We start from the raw sequence: 25043 nt of genomic DNA, 5'->3' as shown, positions 1-25043 counted from the left end.
ATAAACATTCAATTTTTTTTTATCATCAATGCACAGTAAATCTTTTTGCATTATGACCTAATAAAATTACATTTATAATTAAGTGCAATACACTTTCATATTTCTGTTCTGTTCTAGCCTACTCTACTCCATTTCATGACCCAGTAATTCAGATTGTTATGACCTTTTTTAGAGCAGCCTTCATTAACTACATTATTTAAGATAGGTTACCCTGGGGAGTCTCTACCTTATCTCCCTGTTTTTTCCCTTATCATTATGTGAAATTCTTACTTATTCCTCTCTTTTCTGGTGTATTGACTATTGGAATATAAAGTCGATAAGAGCAAAGACTTTGCCAAATTTTTTCACTTTTCTATCTCAGTTCCCCAAATGGTGCCTGACCCATAGTAAACATTCACTAGATACTTGAAAAATGAATGCACTGATTTCTACATGGCCATCAAGACTCAGCACCCAGAAAAACATGTAACAGAATGCATTCTGAAGGAAAAGGAAGACGAAATCCCAAAGGGAATGGTATGTGTCTCCTACCAATGCCCCTGCCCATCCGGCCACAGAATGCCCCACATCCTTAGCTCCCCCTGCAATGGAATTGTAGCCATGATTCCAACCTACCTGGCAAGGCATTCAAGACAGTTTCTCTGCCTGTAACTTGAAAAACTAAATCTACCAGCTCATCTGAGAACTACTAACCATTCTAACCATTCTCAAAAATGAAACATTTTCCTAGGCTTAAGTTCCATGAAGGCAGATCATTCTCTTCACTCCTCACAATACACTCAATGCCTCACTAGGCTTTCACACAAATGTCCAATGAATATTTGTTGAACGAATGAAAACTGTCTTTGAAGCAAGCTTCTGACGCTGATTTTGTTTTAACTCATCCACTAGATGGCAGTGTCATTCCACATCGCTGCTGTGTAATTTCACCTTCCAGGATCTAGGGATGGGCTAGAATTTAAAAGTATTTGGTTCAGAACACCGCAATCAGGAAACAATTCTGGATAACCAAAGGAAGTAGATTTCATAATGTTCCTAAAAGTTGATTTAATAATGTTCCTAAAAGTTGTGTTTAATAATGTTCCTAAAAGCTGATTTTTTAAATAAATGTGAAGTAAATCATCACTAAGTAGCTGGAAAAACTTTAGCAAATCATTTGACCTCTACAAAGAACTCAGTTCCTTCAAAGGTAATTCCAGGATGTTCAATCAGAGGATCACCAAGGTCCCTCCATTTAGGTCAATTCTATTTGCAGGATACTCAAGCTGAATAACAATGGCAAGTAGGCAGCAGAGCACCATCCCTCCCTCCCAAGATGGAGAGAGAAGTTGAAGAGTACACGGTGTTAAAAGCAAGGGCTCCAGAGGCAGGAGCCAGGGTTTAAATTTTCGCTGACCAGCTATGGGCAGACTATTAAACAGCTCTGAGGCTCAGTTTCCTTCTAAGTAAAATAGAAGGAATTTAAAATAGAGGGAATATATTTGTACCTCATAAGGTGGCTGTGAGGATTTAATAAGATTCCATGTAAAGTGCCCAACATAGTACCTGGTACATAAGTATGCATTAAATAGATATTTGATGCTATTATTGTTGTTAGTAAAAGTATTATCATTATTGTTGTTATTAAATTTTTATTTAATTCCATTCAAGTACAACCAAAAACCAATGCTTGTGAACATACCAGCACTTGCAAGAAAGACCTTTAGTCTACTCCTTGCCCTCGAAGTACTTAGAAAGTTTGAATGAGTAAAAGACAAGAACGCAAATGACTGTAACAAAAGAGGATAATGAAAAATGTCCACTAAGATATATACTGTCAGAGTCCATGCTACAGACTGTTTGTGCCCTCGTGAATGTTTGTGCCCTTCCCCATCAATTCATAGGCTGAAACCTAATCACCAGTGTGATGACATGTGAAGGTGGGGCCTTTGCAGTGATTAAGTCATGAGGGTGGAGCCCTCATGAATGAGATTAGTATAGTACCTTTGTAAAAGAGACCTGGAGAGCTCCCTCACCCCTTCTGCCATGTAAAGACACAGCAAGAAAATGGCCATCTATGAACCAAGGACCAGGCCTCATCAGACGCCAAAGGTCCCAGCACCTATCTAGGACTTCCCAACCTCCAGAACTGTGAGAAATAAATGTGTTGTTTATAAGCCACCCTATATATGGTATTCTAATATAGCAGCCCAAAAAGACAGTCAGGAAGAGTATCATCAAATTTGGAAACAGAATGGAGAGCAGGCCAGTCACAGGGATAATACTCTGTATTTGTGTAGCAGCTATAATTTGCTTTCTCATACATGAAATAGGCAGGACAGATATGAGTATTTTACAAAGGTACTAAAAGCTCAGAGAGATGAGTACTTGTCCCAGGTCACACAGGAATACATTAGAGCAGGCCTTGAAATAAGGTATCTCTTTGCTAGCCAGTGTTCTGGTTCCTACACTGTGCTCAGGAGGACATGATATTGGCATGGCCCTAAAAGAACAAGTTGAACTCACCCCAGACCAAGTCAGCAGACTTGGAGAGAACAGACTGGAGAACACTCTCACTCTGAGGAATGTCATGCCTGTAGGATAAGTGTACTGTTGCCCTCCCCACCCCCCCAATAACAGCAGGTGCTAGAACAACCTTACACTTGCTCGACTCTTGAATACTTCAACTCATTTAACTGCTTAGAAATTGTAGGGCTGACCAGATCTGGCCATTGTGATCTGCAGCCAAAAAGACTTTCCTTAAATATAGTTTCGAAACCCTAGATGCCATATGATGCTAGAAGAATGATAACTAAAAAAGTGAGGGCATCAGGACAGATCCTAAATGAAATATTTACCATGAACAATTACATAACCTTGGGTATCTTCTAGTGTCTATATCCTCATGTAGAGCTGGGTATATCTAGTGTCTATATCCTCATATACAGCCCTTTATATACCACCCAATGAAATAAGCATTTCTTTAGGCTTCTCAATCACACTTGACTAGATTTACCTGAGTAGTTCTGCTATTTCAAGAATTATCTCCTCATGCATCCTACTTCTTTTCCCTACTCAGGCACAAGATCCTCAAAGAAAGGTTAGTGTTTTCTGCATTTTACAGTACATACCAAGTTCTCAATTGCTGTTGGTTGGTTGGCCAAGAACTGATCTGCAAAGTCCACTATAAACACTAGCTGTCAGGGCTGTTGATGAGTTCTCATCATCAAACAATTGGTTTGGTCTGAGGACCACACATTCCTAACCAAGGATGTGTAACAAATCTTGACTGGGAGGGGACTGGACTCCATTATCTTCTGACCTGTATTCATCTTTCAACCGTTGACTCTACTACCTTCATATGAGTTTTCATTTGACAAAAGTACTGGTCTGGTATTTGCTCAAAAAGAAAGGACATTTAAGAACAAGGGCTGCCTTGGAAGCCATAGCTGCTCTTTAGAGTATGCCTGAGAAAGGTCAAGCAAATTGTTGAGTTAAATAAAATGTGTAGCTAAATTTGCAGTTTGACTAGGAAACTGTCCTGGCTCTCAGAAATGTAAACTCCCTTGCCACGCAAATTTCCATGAACTAAAGAAAAATGGTCACCACTCCATGGCTGCAAAGCTGACTTTTCTATCCAAGTGATTTACTCTTAAAAAGACCACACACAAATCCAAAAAGACCAGGGGCAGATCAGAGAATTTACTTTTACTTTGTTTGTTTGTTTGTTTGTTTGTTTGTTTGTTTGTTTGTTTTTAAATAAAAGGTTACCAAAGCATCAACCAATAAAATACTGCTTTAAAAAAAAAAAAAGACTAATGTCAAGTACTGGTTGAACTAATTTTTTAAAATTAACATGAAGGAAGGATGACCAAAGTGTTTCGGGCGCTAACATTTCAAATCACTGATATAAGTCAAAAGGTAAAGTAATAGAGTACAGAATAAATGTCAAGGGTGAGAGAAACAGGAAAACAGATCTCAGTTGGAAAGGAAGAAGCACATTCTAGTAATTAATGCTGCCCAAGAAGGAGGTGGGTGATCTTGACCAGCAGTATGCTCCTCTGCCACTGACAGGCTGGATAGCCACAAAAGATGTGGTTGGGTGGGGAGATATAAAGGCAACTGGGCATCAGGCATCAGATCAAACTTCTGGTTTCTGAGGTCTCTTTCAAACCTAGGATTTTCTGGCAAAGAGTAACTAGCACATATCCACAGCACCACATAAAAATTACACCCTTTATTCAGGATACTAGTAGTTTCTTACCTCCTGTAGCTGAGATTCTTTCTTTTTGGAAGACAAATTCAAGTGTTTTTCTAAGATGCCACAATACTTCTCTGTCTCCTTGTCATACTTCTTTTTGGCTTCCTGGGAAAGAAGAAAGGAGAAGAGAAACTGAGTAAAATGTTGCAGGAATAAAAGCAATTCTTGTCAAGATCTTTCTACTCATCTTCATAGCTTCATGATTCCCTCAGACCACTAAACAACAGCAGGCAACCCAACTCCTACCCTTCAAGTAATGTCCGTTAAATCAAGCAACCACCCACCCATCAACAGCCCGATGGCTTTGAGTGTCTGTCTATCATGGAGGCACCATCACAATGCCAAAAATGAGATAAACACCAGTATTTCATAGTGGCAAAGCCAGGACTCCACCTTCTGAGAACTGCAGTTCCGAAATAGAAATTTCTAGCTTGTAATTCACAAGGATGTTCAAAGCCATACAAAGAAGGGAAGTTACCTATGAAGATAATCTCAAAGTAGGAAGATCTACTTATAGCTTAAATGGGACAAGTCTAAACTTAAGGGAGATCCAGCTTTAATAGTGTGCAAAAAGTACTTCTTAATATAAAGACCTAAATATCCCTTGAAGCAATAATATCGCATACAGGTCTTTAAGCTGAGGAACAATTCAAAACATAGAAGATATCATCACAAATAGCAAAAAAGGGAAGAAAGCAAGCCATCAGCAACATCACAGCCCAAGGATAGGGTTTGGGATAATTAAGTGTGAGATATCTAACAAATATAACTGGGAAGGCTATGTGGTCATATGGAAAAATGCTCATGATACAATATAAAGTAATAATAGCACGCTAAAAACTCAGTGTGTCCCACATAGCATGTGTCTACCTATAGACAAGGATTAGATGGAAAATACTGTTTGGGAAATTTTTATTGTCCCTTATTAACTGCTTTCAAAATGAAAAATAATATAAATATCATAATACATGTAATAGTCCCTGTTCTCTCACCACATCATGGAGTCATTGAGGTTCTATTTTTATCTCCCACTTATAGATAAGAAAAACTTAGGACCAGAGAGGGTTAACTTGTAAAAAGTCACAGAGAGTGACAGAGCTGGGATTCAGCCCAGGACAAGCTGCCCCCAAAGCCCATATCTTAGCTAATTTGAGACACACGGTCACAGGCAACTCTTTCTTCCACATTCCAATAGGGATGGATAAGCATTGGCCTGATTAACAGGAACACATTTACTGAGTTCATCACTCCTGCTTTTAAGGACTCATGTGGAGCTGACAGAGGATATTTTTCTACAATTACAAAGCCTATAGGAGGAGAAAAATATTCGTGGCTAGAATAAGGAAGCTCAGAGACATATCTATTCATTTAACAAACATATAACGCACGACCACTGCGTTAGGCTCCTCTAGGCACTGAAATACAAGACACAGTGGTCCCTACCCTCATGGTGGGGATGTTCCAGTAGAATAAATACAATTAACCACTAAGCAAGTGAACGGCATAATTAAAGACTGCCTCAAGTGCTGTGAAGGAAATAAATAGGGTGCAGTCACAGAGATTCTGCAGATAGGGTGCTCAGGAGAGGCCTCACTGAGAAGAGGTGTGAGCTAAGACCTGCTAATCTTGCAAGGTTCAGAGTTTTGTCTTCTAGAGCAGGAGAGTGGTAAGTGCATACGCTCTGGACAGAACACTCAGAGCGAAAGTAGCACAGGAATCACCAAGAAGCTGTCATCTGAAGCCCCAACAAGCTCCATTTATCTGGTGAACAACAGAGTGAGCCTCACAAAGTGGGCAGAATCATTATCCAATATTGGCTGACATGTATTCATTTCTACAAATCTGAATTTTGCTTAAAAGACTACTTACATACAATAGCAATTAAATATGCAGAAGCAAGTGAAGAAAAAGACTGAGGAGGCATTCCTCCTTCAAATTTGAGAGGTACAGGCAAGACAATTGATTCAAGCAACTCCTTTCCTTTATAAAAACCAGCAACCTATGGCTGAGGCTCCAACTTCCAATTAATGCTCACTTAGCCACTCCACCAGCCCTGCCAGCAACCCCCAAAAAGGAGAACCTTGCGCTGGGATAGTCCAGCTGGCCGAAGGTGAGAAAAGGCCAAGGAACATGAGTCACTGGCATTCTGTGATTTTCTGGCAACTCGAGCCTCCACATTCCATGTTTAAGAGGACAGCCAAAGCAAGAGAAAGGGAAGCAGTTCTGTCCTGAGAAACAGCAGCGAGACCTCTGTGGGAATAACTCTAAGATTTACATCATGCTCTTAGGATGGGAGGCTGGTGTCACCCAGTTACTCAGAAACAGGGTGGTGTGCACTCTCCAGGTAGTCCACCGGGGGTGGCTAAGTGGAAAAAGGACAGAGTCAGGATGCTGCAAATTATTCTCAACTCTGTGGACTGACTCTAAACGAATCACTGCACCTCTCCAGGATTTGGTTCCCTCATCTATAAACTGAGGATGACCAGATAATTGCTCAGGCTTCTTCTTCTTTTAGCTCAAAGACTGTCTAATAAAATAAAGATAAGGACATCTACCTCCTCACAGGATTGTTAGGACTAAAAGAGATAAACCATATACAATGCTTAACAGAATGCCCAGCACATGCTCAGTAAATCTCAGTGAATGATGGTGGTGGTGGTGGCAGCGATGGTGCTGAAGATGATGAGGTCCATCATCCCTATCTCCTTATTAAACTCTTGCTTTCCATGTCCCATGTCCCAGGAAAGTAACCCTCCACAGCACTACCACAATTTGAGATTGTATGTTTACTTATACCTTTGTGTCTAATGTCTTCCTCCCTAGCCACACCACAAGTACAGTGACCACATCTGCACTTATTCTCCACCATGCACAGAGCATGCTCTCCTGTATCTTTTTAATGAATGAACTGTGTGTACTGGATGGATATAACAGTTAACATCAAATGACTATGTGACAAATACTGTTCTAGGCATTATATATGAGTCCACTCATTTCTTCCTCATAGTGACTCTCCGAGGTAAGTACTATCATTATCCCTATTTAATAGCTCAGGAAACAGGCATGGAGAGGTTCAGTAACCTCTCCCAAGTTTACGTGCAAATAGCAGAAATGAGATTTGGACTCAAGCAGTCTAGCTTGAGCGCCCACTCTTAACCACTGCTCACCAATGTCTATTCTACTTTCACTTATAGAGCTTGGACTGCAGGAAAAATAATCTCCCCCCAACTCAGAACTCTAAACGTAGGACTATGGTTATGCCAAGCTCCAGGGTACTGCCCTGCTCTTCAGAAGCCATATTAGCACAAGAATGCCCAGAAGTAGGCCTCCTTGGCAGCCTTCACACACCACAATCTAACTTCTGCTTCCTGCAAGTAGCAACAGGTTGTTATAGCAACGGAAGCAGCACAGAGGGGTGAGGAGGAGGAAGGGTAATTTTAGCATCACACAAGCTGAGTTCAGAAACTAACTTAGCCACTAAGAGCCCTTGCTGGCTCTTAAGTATTCTTGAGTCTGCTCCCTACAATGCCTAGTAGAGGGTTTGTTGTTACTTTGTTTTCTCTTAAATGCATATAATACTATGACATAAATGCATGGGTGTGGGGGGTTGATGGAAAGTAACAGGTATACTGAAAAAAAACACAACAACAACAACAACAAATGGGGAGGAATGAACAATGATTCCCAATGTCATCACATCGTTCTTCAACAGGAATGAGAGAACAGAATATATGTGAGAGGAAACATGTTTTGGTGAGCAACCACTTTCCTTAAAATTTTTCATTTTCATATTTCTCACTGTCTATAGGCCCCTCACTCACTCAACCTGGAAAAGTACCTGCTCTTGTCAGTACTATCACTGATATTAACCTAAAGAGAGCCTGACTCAGACTTCTCCTCCTCCTCTGTGATAACCTCCAAACCAGTACTGAGGGAAGAGGCCAGAGTGAGAGGCATCTGGGCTCAGACAAAGAAGGGACAACTGAAAAGACAACTCAAACAGGTCCACTCTGCCTCTGCCTCAAAGCTCTCCAGAACCTCCAGTGCTGCTGCTGTGTGTTTTCAGGAGTAGTAGGCACAGACTCAAGGCCACTAAAGACAAGTTACGCATAGGGGCTGTGTAAGCAAGAACTCAGGGAGGGGCACTCACAACATTTTCTCACCCATTACTGTTTCCTCAATCTTGGACAAAATCTTAATGGAACGAGACATCCTTTAAATTATACATTCCTTGATCTCTTATACAAAGCCAATGAGCTCCAATTTCTTCATAAATGTAAACTGTAAAATTGGTAGAAAAGTGCTATAGAACTGGAAGAAAATTCTTTGCTGTGGTCTTTCTTTCAAAGTATGGCCAACCATCCCCTCTCGATAACCCCAACTATACTGAACATTATCTCTTTCATTTTCAGAAAGCAGATGTACTTAGTTGGGAGAGGATGGAAGACACCACTTCTTACTTTTTGGCTATCTTTTCCCCACCTATAAGCACCACTCAAGACCATTTCACAAGAGTAAAATCCGTATTATCTGAGTAAAAGGGTGACATTACCCAAAACCCCTGCAGGTGGCGCAAGGGACTGAAGCTGAAGGACTCACAGTTCCAGAAAAAGAAGAAAATCTTGAAAATCCTTTTGCTTTCATTGATTGCAATGAAAACACCTTCCTTGCATGTGCCCTCTAACATTCTACTGAAGGTCAAACTGGCTAAGGCTTCCTAGTGACTTATCACAGGGCAGGGGAACCCGGAGAAAAATGAATCTCTTTGCAGTCTTTCAGGAACACATTAGAATCAGCCAAATTTGGGCTACGGTCTGTCCAGGTCAGTGATAACAAATGGTGATCTCTAGGCTGAAGTAGTCTCACTTTTTGACCTGTAAAATGCGTAATATATGTTTTTAATTATTCATCAACATTTTTCTAAAATCAGGAGATTTCACATAAAACTCTGACTTTTCAGTTTCTCTTGAAAATTTTAAGCTCTAGCAAGAGAGGGTTCATTTTCACACACAGCAAAAATGGGTTAAGAACAGAGTCCCTATGCCCAGAGGGATCGATTTGTGATCTGTGTTCTAGGCTCCGAGTCCTGGATTTCACAGTAAATACAATCCTACATTGTCCAAGCACATAGGTACCTACCTAACAACACAAAGGAGGCATAAGTTTCTACCTTTGGATGATTTATGAACCAGCACAAAATGATTAAATAACAAAATACTACAATGACTGCTCTGGGATTGACCACTCAGTCTTACTTCAGACATTTGTGAAGAACAGATGAGCTAGGTGTACTCCACGTTCATCCATCCAATATTTTCGGGAAGATTTTCTAAAATGTGTTTTCCACACCTCTCACCCTAAAATCCAAGAACAAGGGTTGCAAAATTCTCACCTTGGCAGCCCCAATCTGCTCCTTTCGAAATTTCTCCAAGGGTGTGATGAGCACCTCACTGGCATTCTCAATCTGGTGAGGAAAAACAGAGAAGAATGGGATGGGGGTGAAGGGGCACAAAAGCAGTATCAGTAAAGAATTATAGCAGTTCTGGAACAAAATGCCTGCCAGTGTCTCGGTATAAAATTTGAGTAAGCAATATTGTACATGTGGCAACTGCTCACAAAACTTGAACTGACAGCATGTCAAATCAAAATCTAGTCATCAGTTTAAATCAATATTCTTCTTGTGCATGATTATTCTTTAAAATTAAAAATTAAGAACTCTAAAAATGTAAGCAACCATCTTAAAAGCAGAGGGAAACTGGTGATAGGGTAGAGTCTAAATTTCAAGCTTCAAATGACATTTTATAAATGCTCAGTCACTCGAGTTATATTTAAGTAGATATATTTAAAGTAGACCAACAGTGAGTCTAGATCACAAATAAACAGAAAGCATTTGGGGACATCTGGTGGCGTAAAAACCTTCCAACCAGATTTTGTGTAGACCAACCAGTGCTGAACTAGGGTCAGGAGACTTGACTGCTTCTCGACTTCATCTCACAGCCTCACCCCCTCAAGGTCCTGCACTCCAACTACACCGTCACCCAAATGCACCTCAAATGTACCAAACCCGCTCCACTTCCAGGCCTTTGCATTTCACTGTTCTCTTCAGATGCTCTGTCCCCAAATCCTTATGTGGACAACTCATTACCCACTGCACTTCAGGTTTCGGCTTAAAGGTCACCTCTTTAGGGAGGCTTTTCCAATGTAATCCACAGAAACTTCCCACTGGCCCACCAGCTGTTTTCTTCAGAAGACATAAGCCAGCTCAAGTTTCCTGGTTCACCAATACACACGACGCATACAACACTGTCTTGTAAATGCTCACTTGTCCACCACTATCCCCAAAATACAGAAAAGTGCTGAAACAAAGGAGCACTCAAATATTTTTCAAAGATTAAATGAACGAATGAATTATTTCTTGATTGGCTGCCAATGGTGCGACCATGGGCAAAACATTTAACCTCTCTGGGATCCAATTTCCTCATCTAAAAAATGAGTGGGCTGGATTGTTCCAACTCTAAAATTCCATGGTCTTTTCGAAAGGAGTATAATACTTTACAATCTTTCCTTTTAAGTCATTCACTGCTCACTCATTGCTTAACTGATTATTTCAGGAATCTCATCGCAACAAAGCATTATTTTTCTAAATCGCATGCATATCCATCACAATGAAACAAACAGGGTAAATGCCAGAAGCCAGAGATGGACACAGAAAAGAATTAACTGGACAAAGTGGGGGATAGAAGGTGGCAAATTTCCAAATTTATTGCCATTTGCCTTTTGCTCAATTTTAAGAGCATTTATTTTAGTAGAGAGCAACACCAGAGTGTTGCAATGTTGTTTCACTTGTTTGATTTTTATTGGTATTTGACGTGGCTTAACTGGCTCACTTGTTTAAGTCCTGTCCACAAATTAAATATGTTTCTGAAGCTCACGATGGTAAGCTAAGCCCTTAAGTCAGCATTTCTCAGCTTTAGCTTCATGTTAACCCCACTGGGGAGCTTTTAAATATCCCTATGTCCAGGCCACACGCCAGACCAATGTTATCAGAATCTCTGTACTTCATCTCAGGCATCACTATTTTTTAAACTCCCCAAGCTGTTCTAATAGGCATCCATTATTGAGAATCCAGCCCTAAGTAGATGCTAAATATATAAAAGCACTAACGGCTCACCTGGAAATCAGGATTCCCAATTCCTTGTCCCAGTCCTTCTACTGCTTGATATCAACCTGAATTCATAAGACCTCAGCTCTCTCATCTATCAAATGAGGAACTGCAGAAGTGAGAATCAGGTCTGTCTGTCTGTCTGGGTCTAAGAGTCTATGACTAAATTTTCCACTCAGTTCCAAGCGCTGTGCTGATATTGAAGATATGTTAGCTCATTCCCTGCCCTTCAAGAACTCATGTTTACTGTGAGAAACGTGCTCTGATTATTAGGACACAATGTAGTAAAATACAGAATCAGAGGCATGAACTGTATATTAAGAAAATACAAGGATGGCCAAATATCCCAGAGTGTCAGGAAAGGCTTCCCAAAGAAGATACAGCCGCTGCTAATCTGAGCTGAATTGAAGATAAAAGTATCACAGGTCAAGGAGGTAGGGAAGGGGCTTGTGATAGCCAGATACTCAGATATAGACAGTAGAAACTTGATTCACTGACATCAATAATAAAATTGCAAAGGCAAGCTGAAAAGTTTAATCCAATCTTTGTTCCCTTACCATAGGCCAAAGCAATCTGCAAGATATTCATTGTGATTTGCTCATCACACCCCTCACCCCCAAATACTGACTCGGCCAGGAATCAGACTCAAAAGAATCATTTTCCTTTCTCAAGCACAAGGCACGTGCACAAACACACAAGCTTTCCCCTGCCTCCACCCACCAGCAACCCTGCTGCTATTGCTGCTACTACCACCTTCCCTATTCTGGTTCACAAACCTAGCAATGAGCAATCATGGAAAACAGTGTCTCTCTCTCTCTCTCTCTCTCTCTCTCTCTCTCTCTCTCTCTCTGAAGGGCGGAAGGTGAGAGGTTTCTGCTTCTGTCTGGAGTTTTAAAAACATTCCCACATTCTCTGGTATAATACACACTTGGTGGGGGGGGGTGGGCGGGATTGAAACCAGGCCATTCCACTTATTAATTGTGTTATCTTGGGCATGTTACCTAACCTCTATAAACCTCAGCATCTTCATCTGGACAATGAGGATGATACAGGTACCATCTCACAGAGTCACCATGAGTGTTAAAATAGAAAATGTGTGGCTAAATAATGTCTTGGTAAATGCTACGGACTTAACTGTGTGCCCCACAAATTCATATGTTGAAGCCTTAAATGGTTAAGTTAATTAAACAAGGAGGCCATTAGACAGAGGTAGCTCTACTGCATTAGTAGCCTACATGAGCAAACCAACACCTAAGCCTGTGAATGCCTCAAGTTTAAGAAATCTAAACCTAAGGACAACCAATCATACATGACAACCAGCCTTTCTCAAACAAGGCAACCACTTAAGTGATAGTCAATTAAATAATTTCCTTGCTTTGCTTCCACATCCTCTGTATAAAAGTCTTTCCCCTAAAACTAACTCCTGTCAGTGGAGCACCCCTAACCACTTCCAGGTTGGTACTGCTCAATTCAAATGGATTTTTTACTCAAATACTCTTAAAAATTTAATATGTCTCTGTTTATATTGTAATACCCCCATGTAATAGTATTTGCGAATGGGGCCTTTTGGAAGATGATTAGGTCATGAGGGTGAAGATGCATGATGGGATAGTGTTCTTATAAGAAGGGACAGGATAGCTTCCCCGCCCTTTCCCTGCCATGTGAGGAAATGGTAAGGCGGTGCCATACGCCAGCCAGGAAGAGGGCTTTCCCCAGGAAACACCTCAGTAAGCCCCTTGATACTGGACACTCAGTCTCCAGAACTGACAGAAATCAGTGTTTGCTGTTTAAGCTACCCAGTCTATGGTATTTTGGCAGCCCCAGCTAAGACAGGAAACTTAGTCTCAAAACTTAGTAAATAATAAGAGACGAAAAACGTTCATGAACGGACAAAGCACTACTTAGAGAGAAGGCCTTCTTGGGGCAAATCATGTGTAGCTAGCAGGGGGCTTCAAATAAGTCCTCAGTCCTGGTATCTTAGCGATATGGGGGAAGATGCAAAAGAACTTGTGGATGTGGAATTGCTTATCTGTTAATGCTGAACCACATCAGAACAAAATCTAATTCAAAAGATATCTCTTAAGAACCCAAAGATCAACATTTGAATCCTGAATTTGCTTCTCTTTGAAGAACTTCTTAGATCTACCACTGCCTACTAAGTACCCATTTACTGGGTGCCTCCTGCGTGGCAGGTGCCATGTTAGGTGCTTTGGAATTAAAAATGAAGGAGTGACCCTGCCGTCTAAAAGCTCTGGGATGAGTTTAATAAGGTGAGGGAGGGAGGGTTGCAGTGTGGGGCATTTTCATTCCCATTCTGCCAGTAGAGATTCTAAGGCCCCAAAGAGTTAAACAGTCCTAAAGATCCACCCAGAAGTAACATATCTTATGTATACACCTTACAGTGAATCTTTAGAAGGACAATGAAGTCATTCTCAAGTTATCCAAGTAGTATATCCTTTATCATTTACAAAAGGCTTCAAACTCTGCAAAGATGAGAAGGCTTGCTTAAGAGCCCAAACCACTCAAGTGGCTGAGCCTGTTCTTCTGACAACAAATCCCGTGCTTTCTTAACATGATCACACTGTCTGGGATCAAGAGCAGCCCAGCTGTACTCACCATCCGTATCCGCTCATCTTCAAGATTCCTGAGAACAGTGGCAAACTCCTGCAAAGACTTTGCTGGAAAAGAGAAAGGGGCCACGAGATAGAAGCTGAGTAATGAGCCTTCGGGAGCCTTTCCAGATACAGCTCTCAGGTTATAGATTCAAATCCCTTGGCACACACAGAAGCCTAAAGTCAATTGCTTCCCAAGGCTCCCCTTATCTTTTAATTATTAACCATTAAGGATGACCCAGAAATGCATGTTAATTCCACCTGGCACTCTAGCTAGGGAAGGATTTCCTTCAAGGAAAAGACCGGCCTGTTCCTGAGAATACCCAGGACTGATGAGATGCTGGCTGGCTCCCAGGCCCCGGGCTGGAAGGGGCAGAGTTCCGCCTAAGAGTTGAAGGATTTCCTGCCCAGGATTTGACCTCCTCAACCTTTGTTGTGGGGTTGCGTCAGAACCCAACCTTTCTTTGGCACTAGAATTAAACAAACAGTGCTGCTGGCACTGGAAGCCACACCTCTGGCTTCTCCTTAGGTTCTCCTGAGTCCCCACACTGCTTATTAATGCAATACAACTTGCAGCATGGCAGTCAGACGGGAAAAGTCTCCTTCGCTAGAATTATTCCCAAAGGCAATAGGCATTAAGTGCAATAGTCCTGAGGATATCTGGGACATTTGTGTAACGTTGGGAAAAGCATCCGTATATTCAGGATGACAAAAATGACACGTTTTCACTGCTCTCGATGCCTGTCACTGTTCTCCCAACTGCCTTTGCTCATGCCTGGATCCTTGTGCTCTGCATGGCAACAGGGACTCCTTCAATATAACTTTAATTATTTCAACATAACTTTCTCAATTGCTTGCTCACTTCATGGAGTCAACCAAGATGCCCAATGTAAGTAGAATAAAGTGCAATGAGTAGGCCCTGACAAAGAAAGGTGTCTTGACATTGCAAATCCTCTGTGCTCAGCGCTGCCTACAAAAGACAAACAGGCGATGGTAAAGAGTGAAGCAGCACAGCGATGTGATAAATGGTAACTCCGCCCCCAGCCTCTTGATAAGGAAATTACAAAGAGCAGTGGGGACCACTGTGAGTTAGACACTGAGCTCCTCTCCCCATCTGTAAGCAGCTATTGAGCTCAAGCCAATTGTTGCCAGGCCAGAATAATCATATTCTCCAATTTTCAAAGAAGCTGGAAAACTGGAACTTCATATAAATTCAATTTATATGGTAATTTAATTTTAAAAAATGAGTGCCAAAGAAAACATGGCTGCATTCTGATCTCAGTCCATAAGCGAGCATTTGCAATCTCTTATCTAATTCTTTCCTCACCTACCTGTGTTCTGCTTGTACTCTAGGTTCTTAGTACTGTGGCTGGAGCACGAATGGCACAAAAACAGCCAGAAGCAGAACACTAAAGGAAAATGGAGAGGAGAGCCCCACTGCAAACCTTCAGCTTTCTCCTGCAGGTAAGAGGGTGAGAGACAATCCTAGAATGCTGAGAAGCCTAGAATAGCGCTGGGTGCCTGACCCTCACCTAACTCTGCCTCCTCAACTGTTACTACACCCTTCTTAATTTATGACAGATCCTTCCTATCTCTGGAAAAAGACTCAGTGACGACACTGAAAATGTGATAAACAGCACAGTTATGACTTACCTATACACATTTCATCATCTGTTTCTGCATCTCCTATGCATTGAAATTTAAATTCATTTAAGGAATCTGCAAATTTTCTCTTCGCTGAAGATAAATCTAGCAAGAAAAAGAGTAAAAAGAAAAAATGAATTACTGAAATAAACCGGCTTTTATATCTGCTGCACTTCTTGGTCCTTCTACTACTAAAGCAGCTAGTAGATTTATCCCTGAGTCCATTTCAAAGCACAAAAGAATATAAACTCAAATAGTAAATTCTTATTTATAACATGAAATACTGGTTTGCTTTAGAAGTTAATATATTTGCTACACTTGCTTTAACAATTCTGGTCCTATCTCTAATTCCTCAAGCTACACAGTGAGGTCTTAGCCATTTGACACAGGTGGGAATCCACTTGCCTAATGAGGTCAGGGGAAGGATGGATCAGAGATGACATTAGCATCTACAGCCCTGAGGGTCAGCTCTGTAACTGACCCTCCATACAGTCAGTGAAGCTGCCCCCACAACAGACTCAACAATACCTTCCCCAAGTCCAACTCGCCCCACAAACTGGTGTTAGGTAGAGAGCTGGAAGAAAGGGCTGGGACCTGCCCCATCCCCATGGCATAGGAGTACCTGGACTTCCTCTTCTAACTCAAGTTACGGGAGGCCTGAGTTCCCAGAACCCTCTCAGCTACCTTCACAAACAGATGAGCCGGTCAGCTTGACAAATTTCCACCTGGCCTATTTCCCTGGGTCACCACGTTCCACCACCGCCATGAAACAAAGCCCTGGCAATGCTTTGGGTTGGGGTAAAAACACACCCCACACATGGTATCTATAAAGAAAGGTCTCGGAGGCCCTTGTCAAATTTAAAAAATAAGCTTTCATTTAAGACAGTAATAAAAGTCAATGATCTTTCCATGAACCTTCAGCTTCTGTTAAGGGTATAAAACCACCAAGGTACCTTTCAGTGGCCTGACAGACACGGCTGCTCGGTACAAATGTGCTTAACTTAATTCCACGTGCAGCCTTCCTGCAGATTAGGCTAATCACTCAAATTACCCTCAACCATGTTTCCCTCATTGGAGGGGAAATGGAATTATGTTCGAATTCCCAGAGGAGGGAAATATGAGGCATAACTGGCAACAAAGCCTGGCTTTAATAAGATATTGGGAGGAGGAGTGAATGGGGGAATTCTGGCTTCACAGATCAACATAACCTACTGGAATAAAAGCATCCATGATCCTTAGCACTTCTCTTTTTTAAGTTCCCAGATTTGTCCCTTGAGGTAAGGTTATGGTTTTTTCCATCTTTTGGCTTTGTTTTTCCTCCACATACCTGGCAGTGCATCCTGCTCACTGTGCTGTTTAATACATGCGTGTGAAAGGAGGGTTCTGTACACATATCCAACCCCCAGGGTTCAGCTCATCAATACGAGTGGTCATTCCAAACAATGGCTGCCGGTGAAAGAGCTAGGCTGGCCATTCTTCGGTCTGGGGCTCAAGCTACCATGGATACCAGTGGCTCCTGCTCCAGGACCATCAGACAGTGGCTCCGATGACACATCCTGAGCTAACTGTTCGCTAGTAAAAAGGCCTCTGCTCTACACTCCTCCACTCTAATAGGAACGCACCTGTAGTGGAGAAGGAGAACATGGGAGCCAAGAGCCAATAGTATCCAGCCTCTCCCTGGTTCAGTCTCTTTAATGGAATGGCCTGTGGCAAAAAGTCCAAAGATGCTGGCAGGGGAATCGGGCATCTCTTAAAACTGGCTAACACAAGCTGAGGATATCCCTGAGAACACAGATCACTGCCTGACAAGTCGAGAAAGAAACAGATGCATCTGAAACTTAGAACTCTGTGCAAAGGAAGGACAGAAGAGGCCACAGGCAGGCAGGATGAAAAAAAAGGAAGAATAATCTTTCAGAGTAGAAGACAATGCCCTCCAAGATGCCCGAAGTGCAGTGCTTGGAATGTGGGCATGGTTGTACTCCCTCTCATTTTAGTCAGAATGTTCCCTTGATCACAACTCACAGAGAAAGGCCTGAACAAAGAACAAGAACAGGTTGCTTCTCTATCTACCTAAAAATCCTCCTGTGCCTCACCAGTAGAGCAAGAAAGACTCAAGCTGGACAACCTCCTCAACGAGTGGAAAAAAAGTGAAACATAAGCTAGGCTTGGGAAAGCTCCTAACACGCACCTGAAAAGCTGTACTGCCAGGGGTGGCTGCCAATGAGGATCAAGGAGTGGCTCACGCTGCACAACGGGGCCTTTGTTGGGCCTTTTCAAGGGAGGACCTATTTAGCCAGGGGCAGGGCCTGTTAACTTATGACCAGAAGGTAACCTGATTTCATTGTCCAGTGGCACACAGCACACCCCACTACAGCACAAACCTGAGAGGCAGTGTGGGCCCCACAAAGCTGATAAAGAGGCTGGTCCACCTTATGGAAGATTAGGTAATGAGAACTGGTATGGAGTCAATACTGGGCTGTAGGCCAGTGAGGACAGCTGGGTAGAGTGAGAATCCCAGTTATTGGAATCTGAAAAGGAACTCACCATGGGCTTGAATGAGTCACGCTTAAGAGAGAAATCTTTCATTAAAGGTACAGTGGACACCCGTTGTTTTGCTTGTTCAAGATCCACTCCCCAGTCTTTGAGACAGCATCTCAAACTGCTTTGGAGAGTCTCCCTTCACTTGCACTGCATGGAGTTCTGATTATATCCTTATCAGCCCCTTCCCCAGCCCCTGACCCTCACCCCAACCTCCACTGTTTCCTGGGTTCAAGTTTCAACTCCATCATTTACCAGATATGTAACTAACCCTGGATTAATCATAAAATCTTAATTATTTCATCTGACAGCTATCGGCCCTACCTAACCTATCAGGCTGTCAGGAGATATAGTGAGACATACTATTTAACCACTGTACTGTAAGCTTCAGTTCTAGGCAATGCTGGGCTATTCTTCCCTAATATACAAATCTTCCAGTAACAGGACCCAGGAAGAGTAATCACGACTACCTGTAATGACAGCTCAGAGAAATTAAAGGACAGACATAAAAGTGAACAGCCTCTTAGGAAGGGATCTGTGACTTGATCAAGTCCCCCAAACTGATGTCCTTATAACATGTGAGCATGCATGCTGCCTCATCCCATTAAGATAAACCCCTCTCTGTCATATGAGACAATTAAGAGGACATCAAAAAAGAATGCCCAAGTCACTGCTTCTTGTTTATTTCAACCAAAAGGATTGGTGGCATCTTAGGTAGAGGATCGCCTTGGATATGCAGCTGCACAGAGACTTATTTCTGGAGCCTTCACTCTGATGTAGACAGGAATCTAACATGCACATTCCAGTAAGAGGAGAGGGGAATGAGAAGCTGTTATTGGTGCTGGGAGCATACCAAACCTCATAGCACCCTGCTCACATAACCCCACTGTTTCATGTTTAGGCAGAGCAAGACACTGCTGAGAGCCAAGCAGGGTCAATAATATTTACTTTGCAGAAACATCTGTTGCTAGAAAGGCAGAATGCTGGCCAGAGCAGAAAGAAGTCATAACTGGCACCCTCTGGGGAGGACAAGTATCTGCTTTACAGAATAAGTAGGCTCTGCCTCTGAGTGAGGAGACCAGGTAGGGAAAGGATGTGGAAGCAGCTAGAAGTGTGGCTTTGAGAGACTGCTTCCAAAGCTGTCTGCTCACTAGGGGACGAGAGGAAAGTGTCCATCTCTTCCTGGAGATGCCCTGCTCTGCCACGGCAGATACTTATCTGCATTGAGTTTAAGAGAGTTTAAGCCAAGTATAATCCTTTTTTCAGTAAAACAGAAGGTTTATCATAATTTTCTTAAGTTAGAATCTACTTTAATTTACACAAATTTTACCAGTAAAACCACAAGTCAAGCCATTTCCTTTTTTTGTACAATATACATATACACACAGAAACACACGTATGTGGACACCCACATAATGACAGACTCAAGATAACCTTACTATTACATTCCCAGTACATCGTTTGCCTTTCTCTGACCTCCAATGTTACCAAAATTGTATATAACTACAATTTTGTATATAACTACAATTTTGTATATTGCTACTCTGTCACAGCTCCCTAGACTTAGAAACTGATTACAGTTAATAAAGACCAACTGCCAAAGTAAGTACTTGCAACAGCATTGGTTTATTGGCTACTTATTGCAAAAAAATACCTAAATCTCCAGGTCTTGCTAATCTCTGCCTCCTCTGAAGGCCAATTACACTTACTCTCCGTGCCTCATCACCTTGAGTGATTCCAGAACTATCCATGAGTGGTTTCATGTCAAAATGCGTGGGTGCAGAGGACAGGGCTGGGCAAGATGACCCTCAGAACCCACTGTACTGATATGATCCAGCATGGCAATACAGACTGGCTAATGGGTACAGTGTCCGATGTTCCCCAGGCCGTGGGACCCATAGTGAGAGCGGAGAAGTGGGCACCAGCTCCTGAGGGACTACTGTGTTTCCCCATTCCCAGGTAAAAACTACATGCACAAAACCAAATTCTCCTCTTCTACCCTCTCCCACTGGAGCCAACTGAGGGCCTCTTTCAGTGTCCCCAGTTCAGTAAAGGGTACCACCATTCACCCTGCCACACAAGTCAGAGTCGGACACCCACATGTCATCCTTGACAGTGCAGTCCTTCCCAAGTCTGTCCATTTTGCCACCTAAGCATCTTGATTTTGCTCACTCCTCCCCAACACTATCGGTAACCCCTAAACCAAATACCCGACTTGCCTGGGTAACTGCAGCTGCCTCCTCTCTGGTCTCCCCACATCCCCTTTTGTCCCTCCAGTCAGCTCTCTACCCAATCGTGTCAGCTCCAGCAGTGAATCCTATGATGGGTTCCCAGAGCTCTAAGAACAAAGACCAAAGTCCCTCCCAAGGCCGGAGAGGCCCTTCATGGTCTGGGCCCCCATAGTCCCCTCTATGGGCTCCAGATGCTCTGGTTTCTGCCAGTTCCTGAAATATACCGTACTCCTACCGGCAGCCCTCAGCCCAAAAGTTCATTCCTCACTGACTTCTCTAGGCCAAATCCTATCCCATTTTCACTCCCTGAGTCCTATGCACCTCTTCTTCATGGCAATTTTATATTCTTCAGGTAATTCTTCGATTAATATCTCCACAACTAGTAAGTCCCATAAGGCTGAGAATCATGTCCCTTTATGCTCACCACTGGATCCTCAGAATCTAGTACAGTGCCTGGCTGAGAGCAGGTGTCACAGAAAGAACAAAGGGAGAGAGGAAGTTGGGCACTCCACTAGTCCATTACATTCATCAAAGATGAAATTCCCGATTCTATGCTTGACAAGTGAAAAAAATCAGATTAGGTATGTCAGGAGAAATTTTCCAACTTATGGAAGACTGGTTGGAGGTTGTATATGTAGGAATGTGCTTACTGTTAACATAAAACCACCGCCCTCCCCCGCCCCCCTCCCAGCCCCGATGCTGTCTGTTGAGGAAGATTCTCACAGAGCTTCAGAAAGAGCCACCATCAAGAGCAGAAAGCAAAACCTTCTCTACATCAAGGGATCAGGAGAAATGAGTGACAAACATGCCAATTGTCGGCCACAGCCACGTGACCCCTTTCAGCCCCAGCATGTCCCCAGGCCTGAAGCTAAAACACATGAAAGAAGAGTTCCCAGAGATCCTTCTTTTCTTTTCCCCTATATCTGGGCAAGCGGAGAACACATCCTATCAGAAACTACACTTAGGGTGAGGCATTCCCCCTATTCACCATTTCCCTAAGTCTGCACGTGGCAATTTAAACCTAGGTCCACTGATTACTGTAAGAAAAGCAAGTGAAGTTCCTTTATTAAATGTCATTCTACAGCGTGAACCCCTACATTATACAAGCAAAAAGAAACAGACCCTGTTCAAATCTTACAATAGAACAAAATTCCCCCAATAGCATTCATCTAGTTTCTGTGATACACGGTCTTATCTGTGACCACTAGGTGGCGATTAACTATATTGGAGAAGGTATGCTAAGACTTAAAGAGAAATGACAGGATAGGCAGCCTCAAATGCAGTGCTGGGGACAGAACCTGTTCTCTGGATGAAGACACCCACCCAAGAAGAGAAATGTCCAGTAGGTGCTCAATCAGCAATAGAGGGATGGGGCCTGGCCTCCATGGAGGTAGAATTGCCCTAACACATTCAGATGATTGACCTGCGTTTATTTTATCCATTCAAGCCTGAGACATGGAGGGGAAGGGCTGGAGGGATGAAGTAACTCTCCAACGTGTCTCTCACATTCTTTTAAATCTGGCTGGAGCAGACTTAGAAAACCTCTCATCTGACCAGAGGACAATACGCCCACCGCCCATATCAACCATGGCATGTTACATAATAAAGTGCGTTCTGATTATACATCTGGCCTTTTCCTGAAGCCATTTCTCTAAAACTATATTTCCTAAATGAGGCCACAGCCAGCACTGACTCTGGAGAATTTGTTTTTCCAACCAGAGCAATAAGGCTAATGAAATTTTCAGAATTGATTTTAAAAATGAAATCAAATAGAAGGTATATCACCCTTTTCCATATGAGGTTTCCAATTCTATTTAGACAGAAGCACCCTTTAAGAATAATATGGGAGACTCAAACTCACTTTAATATAAATCAAAAGAACCATAAATATATTATGCATTAATTTATTGGGTACTTACTATGTAACATATGCCTACTAAGTATTTTAAAGCATTTCATCCTTATGACCATCCTAAGTACACATTATTATTCCCCTTTTGTGGATGGGTAAACAGACTTAGAGAGGTGAAATAATCTGTCATGGTCACATAACTAACAAGTGGTAGTATAAGAAACCTGGTCCCTCTGACTCTGAACACTTAACTACTACATTACGCTGCCTAAGTTACTCACCTGTTTAGGAATCTGGTAATCAATGTATTCAAAGAAATAAAAAGATTATATGTAAACATTGCATATCCTTGAGGAGAATACAATTTCGAGGGGCCTAATCTGTGTATGTGAACTTAAAAATTACGGTAGAACATGCTAAGGCAATTAGAGAGTAGAAAAAAATAGCTACAGAAGTGCAAGCTGGATATTATTCCAGCTGGGATCAGTGGAGGAGGCCTGGGGGGGAGAGAAGGAGGAAGAGGAGAAGGAATGGCATTTGAACTAAGTCTGAAAAGTTCAGAACTACTTAGATATGTATAAATGGGAGGAGGTGCAAGGCAGGGGAGACAGGCATGGGAAGGTATTCTAGAAGAAAGAACAGGAAGCAAAGACATGCCAAAGCGGAGGACCTATGCAGAAATTGCAGAAATAGCAGGAAGTTAAGCTTGATGGACAGGAAGAAAAACTGGGAAGAGAGGTTAGAATCAAATCATGGTAGGACTCGAATGCCAAGCAAAGGAATTTGGACTTCATCCCTAAGGAAATGGGAACCAGGCTTTTATACAGAAGAGAGACAAGATCAACTTAAACGCTGATTATGCCTTTCACTAAGAAGCTAGCCCAGAATGTAATTTGGGGACTTCTACCCTGACTTCCCATCCTGCTTCACTGAAGGGCTGGAGGGATGAAGTAACTCTCCAACGTGTCTCTCACATTCTTTTAAATCTGGCTGGAGCAGACAGATTTAACCACACAGTCAAGGGCTTTCTACCTGTGGGGTGGGGTGACCAGATGACACCTTTTAACCTAGATACTGGTACACAGAACCAGGTCAGCCAGGAGATAAGGAATATATGAGGGATTCAAAGAAACTCTGCTCCCTACTAAAAACTCCAAGTTCAGGTCCAATTATGAGTGATCAGTAGCATCATCACTGTATCTATACATGATTATATACAAATAACATATACGAAGACATTTGTATTTCCAAAGTATTATATTACCTTTTCATTATAAGAACATTGGGAGTTTAAGTGACAGCACTTGATCTTTTATAGATATAGAAAATAAGGACTAGCTTAGTAACAATGCATAGATGTTTAATAATAAATATTTGCCAATCAATAGCCATTATGTTAAGTGATTTAGGCAGCATCAGATCTACAACAAAAACCCAAGCCCTAAAGAACCCTGTCCCAAATTTAAATCACTTAGCCGTGACACAATGCAGAAGAGAGACACAGAGAATTGAGGTACTGTACTCAAAACATCTACATTCCAAAGATACCCCAAGACCTTGTAAGATAGCAGGTCAGTGCAGGAGAAACTCCCTAAAGGAAAACCGTGGTGATTTGCTTAGTTAAAACAAAGAAACTCATTATGAGAGGCCTAATCAAGTGAAGGAGCAAAAAGAAAGGGTATTTCCAGACCAGTTAAGTACAAAGGTAACACACACACACACACACACAGCCAGTCAAGAGTAATTCAGAGAAGTATGAAGTGCATGAACTCTGCACACTTGGGTTCCAATCCCAGATCTGCTAATTACTAACTGTAGACTTTGGGCGAATTATTCAAACTTTCCAAGCATTTACGTAACTGTGAGGATAATACTTACCTCATAGGGTTGTGAGAATTTAAAATCGGGGAAAAAACCTGTTATGGAAGAGCAGAGCATAGGGTGGTCCTTAGATGCTGATTTTTGTTCCTTCCCACAAGCATAGACAAAGTGGAAGTTTACTTGTAGGTTGGAGAAAAGAGAATCAACCAAAGGAGAATCTTAATTAGCATAAAAATAAGAATTTTTGCCTCACTGATTCACCAAACTACTCAAATAACCCTTTTCTAGTGAACTACGAAAACCACATTTGAGTCCTTAAGGGTTTTCCTCAGATGCGTAGAATACTCTGACATATCTACACATTTAAAATTTCCTTTCGCCCCTTGCAGATAAAAGGAAAGGCAAAAACCCTGGACTAAATAACGCTGTTTTTTAACTTATTATAATTCAAAGCAATAGGAGTTTCTTCTTGAGAAGCATATTAAACTCAAGTGGTATCTTTGCACTGGGGAAAAAAGAGTATCATCAAATCCTTTCTGTCAATTGCCTGGAGAAGGCAGCCAGCCTCAGATGAAACATAAAAGAATGCACATGCTAACATGACAGCCAAGATAAATGAGATTTACAGGGTTCACAGGCCTAAAGTGCCTAGCTTCCTGAGAAGGTAGTGTTTGTGTTTTGCCCCCAAAATGGGCATGTTTTAGAAAAAAAAGGAGTCAGGGGACATTAAGAGAAGACCACAGAAGTCAGACCAAAGGGTCTGCAGGGAGAGTCCATGAGACAGGACTGTGAAGACCAGAAGAGGCCATATAGGGCAGAGCTAGAGAAAGGTGAGTGAGTACAGGCTGAGAAAGGTAAGCATTGCTCTTGGCCAAACCACACAGAATTACTATTATGCTCAATACCAGGCAGACGGGGCGGGTGGCAGGGCAGGTAGTAGCAG

At 42.1% G+C, this 25043-nt stretch overlaps 1 protein-coding gene across 4 annotated transcripts in view; it reads right to left on the bottom strand.

Moving 5' to 3' along the window:
• ARHGAP26 (Rho GTPase activating protein 26) overlaps positions 1-25043 on the bottom strand; it is a 381779-nt gene that overhangs the window by 272857 nt on the left and 83879 nt on the right. For all 4 annotated transcript variants that reach the window (XM_039836423.1, XM_039836425.1, XM_039836426.1 and 1 more), the window contains exons 2-5: positions 15668-15763; positions 14019-14080; positions 9633-9704; positions 4244-4345 (exon numbers count right to left, since the gene is read on the bottom strand). In XM_039836423.1, coding sequence (XP_039692357.1) covers positions 4244-4345; positions 9633-9704; positions 14019-14080; positions 15668-15763 — 332 coding nt within the window. The remainder of the gene's footprint in view (positions 1-4243; positions 4346-9632; positions 9705-14018; positions 14081-15667; positions 15764-25043) is intronic.

This window comes from Pteropus medius, unplaced genomic scaffold (genome assembly GCF_902729225.1).
Source record: "Pteropus medius unplaced genomic scaffold, Ma_sr-lr_union100, whole genome shotgun sequence".
Taxonomy (NCBI): domain Eukaryota; kingdom Metazoa; phylum Chordata; class Mammalia; order Chiroptera; family Pteropodidae; genus Pteropus; species Pteropus medius.
Note: the sequence above shows the minus strand (reverse complement) of the source record. Positions and strands in the feature narration are given on the sequence as shown.